Below are 11,553 nucleotides of genomic sequence, written 5' to 3' on the forward strand. Positions count from 1 at the left end.
CCCAGCCAAGGGCTAACCCACCACAGTATGACTGTATGTGTACACATATATATAAAACTGCTGCCAGTATTGAACAGCTTAAGTCTGTTTATAGAAGTTTTCACCAACTTCTTGGTGCAAAAAAAGGTCTCTGCCATTTCTGGCACTTATTAGACATGGGGAAGGAAAGCAAGCATCTACAGCGTTGTAAACAAGTATGAAAAGAAGTCCTGTGTATTGGAATGATTTTCACTGTGACTGCTGTCTGAGAAAAGAGGCCATGGGATCATCAGGCCTCTGACGCTTCATTCTATAGGCTTCCATTTCCTCTTCTGATGGCTCCCTGGGATCATATATACTGTTGTATGGTCTTTTCCTCTCATCTAGCTGCATGATTTCTTTAACGTGGAGAAGACGAGCCTCTTCTGCATTTAGTGCCTGAAATGAAAGAAAAAAAAAAACAAACTACCATGAAAGTTCATTAAAAAAAAAAAGTTTATATTAGATTCTAGTATAACGAACAAGCAGCAGGCAGAATGGTGGGATAAGCAATGCACCTCTGTCTGGCCTACCTAGAGCACACTTCATTTAATCCTCATTTTTTAGTGTTTAACATAGAATGATGGTAAAATGGTATTTAGCAAACAAGATACTTTAATCTCTTTCCAACTGCCAAAATCAAGTAAGAAACTACTTGGTCTTACCTAAAATCTAATAATGATCCAGCAAGTACAAAAGCAGATACGGGGTTTGGGTTTGTTTGTTGGGGTTTTTTTGGTGTTTGTTCTCCCCCCAGAGTCAGGGTGCATTATTTTTTTTTTTTTAAATGCTCTTTGAAATACATTAGTTTCACACTCTGAATATCCAGAGGCAGGCCGCTGTGCTTGTGGAATGGCTGTTCAGCAGTAGTCAGTAGATAGCCTGGTGAATGGATTTACTGCATCATTTGTGAGACTGGGCCCAAGTCTGGGATAAAAAGTGCTAAGTTAAGCTTCCACAGTGCCTTTGATCTCTCCATCTTTCTTCAACACCCAAACCACTGTGTTCTGCAATGTCTTTTATCAATCTACAGCAGCAATAAATGCCTAGAAAGGAAGTGTTCTAATTCTTCTAAACTACATCTTCCAAAACTAAATATTTATTGCATGTTTGCTGAGAAATAGGGAATGTACTTTGGAACATCTAACAGCATTTTAAATTTGCTCTAGCTCAAAATTAGCATCAAAGAACATCTCACAGAACACCACAAGAACTGCATTACAGGCTTCATAAAACTGACATTGTTGTAAAATATATTTCAAGTTCTTTTTGCCACAAAACCACTGAAGAGTATAGTGCACCTTTTTAAGTTTTTCTTGCTTCTTTTTCTCTTCACCCTCACTATCTGAATTTGAGATCTTCTTGTGCTTCTTCTTTTTCTTTTCTTTCTGTTTCTCTTGGTGGATCTGAAAGGTGGAAAAACAGCTACTGTTAAGATTCAACTTGCAAACATTAGTAATGTTCAAGCCATTAAATCCCAAGCACCTATTAGAGCTATCGGAGAGCTCAGTTTTCAATAAAGATGTTAAGGATCTAATAATGCAGTCTAATAATTTTCAGACTCATTATGACTTACATTATTTTGTAGTTATACGTATCTTTCCATTTCTTAAAATGCTGAGGATAAATACGTACCTTCCTGAGAAAGGAAAACAACCTACCTCCATCAGTGTTTTGGGTTTTGTCGTGTGCTCTTCCTCCCTGGGTTGCTCTTCCAGTGAGCTTGCTTCAGTGTTCTATACAACAGAGAAGAGGAAGGATTCCCATTTACTAAGCACATTTGAAAGGGAAAGGACAAAAAAAACCAAGCCAATAAAAAAAACCCCAACCAAAAACCCACTAAAAAAAACCAAAACAGTCTGAAACTTAGGTAGGAAGATGAATGCCTTTTAGCTCTTTCCAAGTGACCAGATAAGACAATACTTACAGCAATTTCTTTCCCAGCTTCTCCTGTACAGTAGGAGTACTTGACAAATGAGTGGCAGCATTTGTAACCCCATTTGCCTTCTTTCCAGTATGAACCCCAAATGCACTGCAAGGGAAGACACCATAGCAGTTACGTCCACAATGATACTCCCGTACAAAGCAGGTGAGGCTATATTCTGGTAAGGAAATTATTCAAACAATCCAGAAAGGAAAGTTATGAGAAATACTTTTGTACTTTTACGTTAGCCTTACACGTACAGTTTCAAAAAAGAGAAAAGCAACAGGATGTGGTCAACTCAAAGTCAAAAGTCAAAGAGAAATACAGTAACTTCCCCTTCAGTTTAAGATTGCCGTTGCAGCTCCTCTAATTCACATCACACCCATGACAATTTGAAATTCCTCCTTTGTAGAGAAGGGAGAGTGTCACATTTGAGCAAGGAGAGATGTATTTCTGTATTAATTATACCGTACTGTATCCTACCACACCTCATTCCCCTCCAATGGGAGGGAATCTAATTTTTAAATAATTTTTACATAAATTAGGGCTTACCGTATGGTTGTTGATCTTCACATCTTCTTCATATTTAGAGCAAGCAATAGCTTTCTCTTGTCCTTTGATGACCGTTCCATGCCTGGAGTACTCCACGTAATCTTCTGTTTGAGCTAACAGCAGTTCAGCTGGTGGGGCATCTAGATGTTCTTGACCTCCATACTAAAATGCAAATAGAAATGACACGTAATTCATGTAGAAATGACATTCATTTTGAAAAGTCACCTTCAGTACCTTCTGAAGATGACACAAAAGAAGTGGACAGAGACAGCTTAATCTTTAGTGAATAATTAAGAGAGAAATACATCTCCTATAGCCATTATGGTGTTTTTGGTTTTTGTTGGGGTTTTTGGCTCGGTTTTTTTGTTTTTCTTAATGCTTAGAGGATTTACAACAGTGATATTGCTCACTCAAAGTAGGAAAACCTTTCAGACTAAACCAGAAGGCTCTGGTATAACTAGAGCAGGACTTCCTGTCCCCCTCCAAACTTGAATATTGACAAGGTTAGAAACTAAATGGATTATTTAGTTGTCAGTTGTCCAAGAAAACAGTAGTAAAATATAAAATATTTATCTAGAAGACTGCACGCAAAACTCTAGTATGAAAATCATCCTTTTCACTTTTAAAAGAAAAATTTAAAAATAATTTTGGGAGACAGTTACTTGGGTGTTTTGCAAAAGATACCACTTTCAAACACTAAAAGAATTTTTTCAACCCCATATTATTAAAAAAAATAAATCTGAATTCCCACTCCTCCTACATACTGCTGTCAGATTTTTCACTGGAGAAATTCTGACAATTAAGGGAAGATCTCCCAATAATTCAAAGAAATACCAACAGATCTTCAAAGGTTCCTATATTAAATAATATAATGAACCCAATTGATGTACAGGTATAAAAATCTTTTTATGAATCGAAGCTGCTGAGAACAGCTGATGCATTTTCTCATAGCATTAGTAATCTTATTTATTCCCCAAGACCCAGACTTCTGATTCAACAGAATTCTTACTAAATAAAACCAAATATCTATTACCTTCTCTAGGATGCTTTCTTTCTGCTGTGCCTTGAAATCTTCTTTTTTTACTTTGAAGGATTTATAAAGCAGCTCTAACTTTGTAGGGTCTGCTTGAAGATGAACTTCAGAGCCTTTGTCATAAGCCTCCCAAGCAAACACTGTGTACACAAGAGGTTTTACTCAATATTGATTCTAAAACTGACACAGGCATTCAAATTATGATCTCAAATTCTGTAGTAATTTGAAAGAAAGCCTCAATATGAAAAGATTTATTTCTCTTTTGCAACAAAGCAGCATTGTTAAATCAAGTCTTTTAAGCCCATTTTCTTAAACAAACAAACAAAACAAACCCACTTACACTGAGTCTGTGCCATTGAAATGGTATCTCCAGTATAGCGAACAAAGTTGTCACCTGCATAACCAACTCTGCAGAAAAGAACAAGATGATTCTTAGCATTCAAGTAACGTGATTTCCTTTTAAATACAATCATAGAACACCAACAAGAGAGTAAAAATTCTCCTTTGTGCCCTGAGAGTTAAGAATGGACAAAGAGGAAGGAGCATTCAACGCAATACATTAAATTGAAAGTCCAGGCTCCCCATTGAGTCATGAAAGTATTAGACAGCAACTCAGAATAGTTGATGCTTCTGTTTACATGGAAACATCTTACGACACCTGGAGCTTTGTCTGGCATACCAAGCACCATGAGTCAAGCTTGGACCTAACTGTACAATAAATATGCATGAATGGTAGGTGACATTCTAGCATAGTGATTCTCAGCTTTCAGATTTGTGAATCTCTCCTCCTGCCCAGACTCAGTGTATTTTACCGAGTTAAAGCCTGGTAATAGCTTAACTGCTCTCCATTACCTTCTGCACACCCCTTGAAGAGATTCACAACAAGTATATGAAACACAGGTTGAAAGTCAAATTATGTTAACAATCCAATTGCCCCACTCTTTTGATCTACCAAAAGCCACTCTGAAAATTTTTCAGTTTGCAAAGCTGTGGCAGAAACAAAGGTCAAATTATGACTCAAGAGAAGTGAAAGCATCTGTTGTCTACCTAAACAATGCAAAGCTTTCACACATTTTCTAAGCAGACACCACTAATATAAGAGGAACTTTTGGTTCTAATTCAAGCATTTAGTTAGGTACCACAGATGCTCCATGCTAGTCTCCAGTGCTGAATGCCTCCCAACAAACAAGGGATGACATTTAAGATTTGGTTACTGAAATACTTTACGTAAACATCATTATTGTTTACAGGTGTCACTTCTAGATACAGCAGTGTTCTAATCCTTGTACAGATCATTACAGTACATGCTGGTCCACATATCCCTGAAGATTAAGGGCCAGTATTATTAAAATACCACTTTTATATACTAAAACAAAAAGTGCTGCTAAATAAAACAATTCTTCCATGTGTAGTACTACTTCTACGCACAACTGACTAGAGATTCATGAGTAAAAGGACAAACAAGATACAAAAAAATATACAACTATTAAAAGTAATCTCATTTTTAACAGTTTTGCAGATACGTAAACATGACCCTGTTTTAACTTACTCATCTGGATTCTTGCCTGTATTGGCATACGGGTTCTCCCTCATTGCTCTTGTTTTGGGATCATAGTAAGCAGAGTTTGGATCTAGATTCCTCAAGTACTAGGGAACGAGAGGTTAGATATGTATGATTTTAAAAGAACTAAAGTTACTCCTGTATCCCCCAGCTTACACATTTAAAAAACTTTTATCTGTGTAAAAGGATGACCTTGACGAAGTCACAACATGAGCAGGAATAGAACTGAGACTAGACCTTAACCTCCACAACCCACAACACATATAGAAACTCATTAATAACTGAGCATAGAATTTTTTTAAATTAAGTCTCATGAATACAAAATAACATCTGTAAAGAAGTCTTTACTCACTTTTGCAATATCTTCTCGAATACGTAAATTTCGAACTGTGATACGTCTTTTAGAGTCAAAGTTCTGCCCAGGCATATCAATGTCATCTGCATATTTATCTTCATCTTCATCTTCACTGTTATGATCTCTTTCCTGAGGAGAGATGGGAAACTTCTAAATAAAAGAGGACATTCACTCGAGGGACAAGTATAAGAATCTGACTTCAGTGGTTTCTTTAAAAATTCTGGAATCTCCATAGTTAAAAGCTAGCATCATTGACTCAGGCTTTGCTGTCATACTAATGTAACATTCAACAGTTTTCACAAATACTCTTGTTAAAGGATTTCCACTTCCTCATGTGGAAACACTTATAAAAACCTAACTGTGATGATATTAAAAAAACCAGTTATCTTGGGCAAAACATACCACATATTAAAAACTACTTATTTGCTTGCACATCTAACTTTTGCAACATGCAGGAATGAAAACAAAACCAGAAAACCCTCTATGAAACCCAGCAACCTCTGCCCAAAAGAACAGGCAGCCAGTGGCATGAACCCAACATTCAAACCCTTATGCCACCCTCATTTCACTGTTCCACTAACTACAGGTCCTTTTTTCTGCCCATGGTGTGATGCGGTGGGTAATCATCTTACTGTCTGTGAGTTTGGTTCCTCTTCTCCCCACTGGTGTCTTGGGGAGTTCTGCAGCAAACAAAGAGCACATCAGCAGAGAAGACAAGATAGTGGAGAGAGGAAAAATGGCAGGGATATAAAGAGCAATCAAAGCAGAGCTTGATTCTGGATGCAAAACACAATTCACCTGTTGTACAAATGCACAAAGAATGCTATATAGCATTCTAGGAAAGAGCTTTTAAGTGTCTCTATTACAGATCCATGTCGGAGACCTTTTCACTGTATTCCCAACTAAATTTCCAAGCCTTTGCAAGAACGGCAAGAACTATCCCTGTTATTTAAAGCTTGCTATGCCTTCGAACACTAATGGCTTAGACTAGAATATTTCATATTATGCAAATATAACCAAGATTCAACTCTGAAAGCTTAAAAAAATTAATTAAGAAAATATGTATGCAAGTATTTAGTTAGGATTGACAGGAATACTGAGCATGAATCACAAGCCATAATTTAATCTGGAGAAACATAGCCAGAATTTATTTTTTTAACTTGCTCAGCCTCTAACTTGAGAATACTTGTAGCAGTAAAGATGGAAACAACTGTGAGTCCTGGAAGGCTGACCAGCACATTGGCCAGAACTGACCGCAAATCAGTCCTGGTCCTCTGCATCAGAGATAGTTCTTACGTTTCAAACATACTTGTCTTCTTACAGCTCCATTTTATAAGGAATAAGTATATGGAAGCCAACAACTTTTGCCTTGTGGTAAAAATGGACATGAAGAAGAGAATTCCCTTTCTATCAGGAAGGTCAGAATGCTGCAGTTTGTCCTGGGCTGAGATTAAGCTCACCCTGCCATCTAGTGACAAAATGCAAAGTGACAGCCTCTGGAAAACGGAGGCCCAATTGCATGCAGTCTTTTGCTTGGTGTTTTCTTTCTTACAACAGTGATTAAAAAAACCTATTTCTGAGCAGTAGCAGTCTCTACCTTTTTCCCCATTTTATAAACTTAGAATATTATCAGAAATGCCTTTTAAAATTATAATTTTAAATCAAAGATTATCAAAAGCATTGTCTATAATCTAAGAGGAGCTTGTAGAAGTCAGTGGAAGATGCAAACCGTGCAGTTATAAGCCAGAGAGAAATACATATGCTCAGCCTTCAGATAACCAGAGACACTGTACATAGCCATAGCAACGACTGAAGAATAAACAAGTTTGGTTCTAAGATAAAGAAAATATCTTCCTATTCCAATTTATACTAAGCATTACTAAAACAATCCACAGCCATTTAACAGTCATTTCCTCAACATTAGTCAGACATAACAATCTTTAAATACAAAGGAAGCATTTCAGTATATGAACAAAATTACTACATAGAAAACAAGTTTTTCTGACCCAAAATTCAATGTCATTAATTGTAGAAAGAATAATAATCACACAACTTTTGCCCATAAGGGGAAAACAAAGCAGCTCTCATAAGATGCTCCAAATTCTTGAATGTGACACAGACTATGCTGGTGCTAGGAAAATCTTTAAATTACTGAAGGGCACAAAAACCAGTAGCAGACTCTGTATAGAGAGTAAAAGCATCAGAGAGCAGAAGCAACCTGTTGTATTTTTATTCAGCCTAAACAAAAATAAATTAGGGTTTAGTTTACTTACCACTTGCTCCAGCTTTCCGGATGCTAACTCTTCCTGAAGCTTCTGGGCTTTCAGTGTACGTTTGGCCTGTGTATCATGAAAATGTATTGGGTTTAGTATTTCAATAGCAAGTCCGTAGTAATACTTATCGTAAGCATCTCTCGTGACTGCTGTGATTTAAATGTATTCATTATTACAAAAAAAAAATGGGGACTTTAATTCTCTTCTTTGTAAAAAATCAGCAGCCCAGAGCTTGCCTCCTCTACTCCTGTGCTTTACTATGCTGTTTTTGAGCCTCAAGGAAAGGAAACTATGTCTACTAATGACTTTACTCTTTTATATTATACCGTTAAATATAAGTTTACTGAGTTTATGCAACTATACCATTACTACATTTATCCTACTTTAAGAACAAGATAGCTTATTTCAGTTCAATAGTGTTTAAAAACATCAGTTTTATTACTGTGTCCTCACAATCTAGTTAGAAACTTCAGTGCTTAAGGTACTTCACGACTGATGCTACAAGTATTTATGGTTCAGCCAAAAAGCAAATCTAGCATCTCAAGTGAGATTTTAAAGCAGCATGTAGTGAACTTTTTGTATGTGTTTGAAATCATAGAACCAAAGAATGGGTGATACTGGAGGTACCTCTGGAGGCTGCCAAGGACAATCCCCCTGCTCAAAGCAGGCTTACCACAACAGGTTGCCCAGGACCATGTCTAGGCTGGTTTTGATTACCTCCAAGAATGGAGACTCCCCAGACTTACTGGGCAAACTGTTCCACTGCTTGATCACCATTACAGTAGAACTCTTCTTATGTCTAAACAGAATGTCTTGTATTTCAATTTGTGCCCACTGCTACTTGTCCTGTCACTAGATACTACTGAGAGGTAACTGTCTCTGTCTTTCCTACACACTATAGGAAAATACTGAAGACCAGGCACTGAATAACTACCTTTCGGAACCCGTAGCCAACATCCAGCCAATGTAGTGAACTTTTTTTTTTTTTCCTAAAAAGTGAATAGTGTCCACAAGGATTTGGTGCATACAGATAGTTAACTGCAGCAGCAAATGCCAACATGCACAGAGACACATACAAATAGTCCTCTGCTCCATCATGGTAACAGAAAGGATTCTTAAGTAAAATAACATGAATAAGGTTACAAAATAGATACCGATTTATTGGCTCTAATACAGCCAGATAATAAATTCCTTTCTTTCCTGCAATTCAATCTGCAACTTGGGTAATAAATTCTAAGGCTTGTCTATTAAAAAGTAAGCAATCTGGACAGACACTTTAGTTATTGTACAGACTCAGCTGCCACTTCTCATCTGAATTTCAGTTTAAGTGAAGTCTGCTATCAAACACAGAATCCATCTTGCTTTTTCACTGTGAGCACAACACAAGGTCTAATATTAACAGTGCACATAACAAACGTTCCTCCTCCCAGCCAAGCCAAATACTAAACTTTTCCCCCAGTAAACCAAAGCACCTACATACCAGATCAACCTTGGCGTATTCCTCTACAATCTTCATGTGCTCCTCTGGGTTATAACCATTCCAACGGTCTCGCTTTCCATCATAATCAAACATCAGCTGAGGCTGCACATGTTCATCTGGTGCAATATTCATGCCTGTGTATTTTGCTCCAACTTTCCTGGGCCTCTGAAAGGAAAAAAAAAAAAAAGGTTGAATCCATCCATCAGACTAAAATATGTTATTCACTCAGATATCCCTTTAAAAATAGTATCAACTGAGCTCCTCTAAAGCCAGTTAAATTCAGCACTATAAGCCTGTGAATTATGAATAAATGCAAGTAGTTAATTTCTGTATTTTAAAGTAGTGCAACTGACTCCAAACCCCTTCAATTTCTAATTCTATTTTCCAAATTTAAGAAAGCAATTAAAACACAGTATCTTGGGACGGCTTGTAGCTGACATGACACAGAAAGACAGGCACAGCAGCAGTTGAGTTAAAGCAAATTAACATGAAAAGATAAACATTTTCTCCTTTACTGCAGTGCTTATCACAAACAGAACTGATGAGCAACACTGTGAAGAGTATCCCTTTTCCCCTTAATTTTTCCTACATAACAATGTCTTTAGAAATTTTCAAGACACCTTTCAACACTTGTAACCTTTTTCAAAATAGCTTTTTCAAAAGTAGTAATTTTTAAATTTTAGCTATAGCTGGCTATTTTTCACTAACATGAGAATTCACAGTGTTCCAAATCATCAAAAGATTAACAAAAGTCAAGTTTACCTCCATGCAGTCTTTCTTTTTGTGTGTCAATGCACCACAGTTCTCGCAAGCTCCTTTACGATATCTAGTTGCTACAGCATGCTAAACAACAGAAAAAGACAGGGTTGTACAAACTTGTAGCAAGATTCAGGTACATGTTCCCAACAATTAATTCATTTTTTCAATATAACTAAAGTGTGCGTGGTCTACCTAAAGCCAGACAATGTATTTTGATTATTACCAAACACCACGACTTGCCTGCTGAATAAGAATTCCCAGCTCCTGTCTCCCTCAAAACCATGTAACCAGAAATTATTTTCTCACCGAACAAACCAAAGCTTTATTTTATGACAAAAATATTTTGCATACCTCTTGAACTCCTCGTTTGTACCAATCTCCAGAGGAGTTATACTGCTTCTGCTTCTCTGGCTGAGGTCTCTGATGCTTTAGTGTAGGTCTTTTAGAAGGATCAATGTACCATGGCACTGAGGATATGTACTGGGGAATATGAGGATTGATATCTCTGTAAAAGACATCGTGTAATAAATACACAGCATAGGGAAAAAAATACAGAACAACTTAGCCTAGCAAATAACCCTCACATTAAAGTTCAGTGGTTTAGAAGTGAAAAAAAAAAATTGTTACAATGCAATGAAAAATAAACTTTAATTCACCAGATAAACAGAGACTTTCATTGAGATTTTGTTGCCATTTAATTCACCTAAACTCCTGAGTCCAATTCAAACACCTTATTCTATGCAATCTTAGAGAGCACAAAAATAGTTACATTTCCCTTCTCAGAAGCAATGAGCCTTGTAGAAGCAAGAGAGAGGGAAGAGAAAAGGTATGCAGCAAGGTTCCCCAATACTACGTTTTGGTCACTTTTAAATTCCACTTATATGTACCTGCATAGATGGGACTTTTCAGCAGCACCATCAATAGATATGAACACCTAAACATTGAACCTACATTATTTTTGGAAAATATCTGTTTTCTGAGGATGACTGGAATGTTAAAAGCAAATTCACAAAGTTCAACTATTTCCTTCTACAATGACTCATACAGAAATCATGTATCACCCTCACGATTATTCTGCGATCACAACAGGAAAAAGACATTTTTAACCAGTAGCTTTAGAATAACAACAGCTTTAGTAAAACTCACTTTCCTTCTTCATCCACCTCAGCAGGTGCATTTCCTAATTTTCTTTGTTCTTCTAATTCCTTCTTCTTCCTCCAGTCTTCCCTTGTCATCTTCTTCGGTTCCTCCAGGCTCACATCGTTTGACCCTCCCGCAGGAGAGGCGTTCATTACTGTCCCTGATGCCATTTTCGTTTTTTCCTCCCTCTAACAGAAAAAAAGAAGAAAAAAGTCTTACAAAGCAATACTATTTGACAGCAGAGTTCCTCAGCGTGGTTTTGTATCATTCCAGAAAGCCAACACCACTGCATTAAACATTCCTGACGTGCATCTTTCCACGAAAAAAAGCACCAGGGCTGAAAAAAAAGTTATTAATGTTCCTCTTCCCTGGCTAGTCTGATACCTGACAGGAAGGAAGAGCAGCAGCTCTGCACACAGCGCCAGGACACGCGCTGCCGGGCCCTCCCAGCCCTCGCG

The 11,553-nt window shown here is 37.2% G+C and overlaps 1 protein-coding gene across 1 annotated transcript; it reads right to left on the reverse strand.

Annotated features, from left to right (window-relative positions):
• Positions 1–228: 228 nt before the first annotated feature.
• SLU7 (SLU7 splicing factor homolog (S. cerevisiae)) lies at positions 229–11,283 on the reverse strand. The gene is made up of 15 exons (XM_010088044.1): positions 11,102–11,283; positions 10,307–10,460; positions 9,959–10,039; positions 9,197–9,361; positions 7,717–7,782; positions 6,076–6,123; positions 5,441–5,572; positions 5,077–5,174; positions 3,868–3,935; positions 3,528–3,667; positions 2,495–2,656; positions 1,946–2,050; positions 1,680–1,754; positions 1,320–1,424; positions 229–417 (listed from the first exon to the last, which is right to left on the reverse strand). The coding sequence occupies exons 1-15, from the start codon at positions 11,263–11,265 to the stop codon at positions 229–231; spliced, it is 1,752 nt and encodes a 583-aa protein (XP_010086346.1). The 5' UTR covers positions 11,266–11,283.
• Positions 11,284–11,553: the final 270 nt, after the last annotated feature.

Source organism: Pterocles gutturalis, unplaced genomic scaffold, assembly GCF_000699245.1.
Source record: "Pterocles gutturalis isolate BGI_N339 unplaced genomic scaffold, ASM69924v1 scaffold50101, whole genome shotgun sequence".
Taxonomy (NCBI): domain Eukaryota; kingdom Metazoa; phylum Chordata; class Aves; order Pterocliformes; family Pteroclidae; genus Pterocles; species Pterocles gutturalis.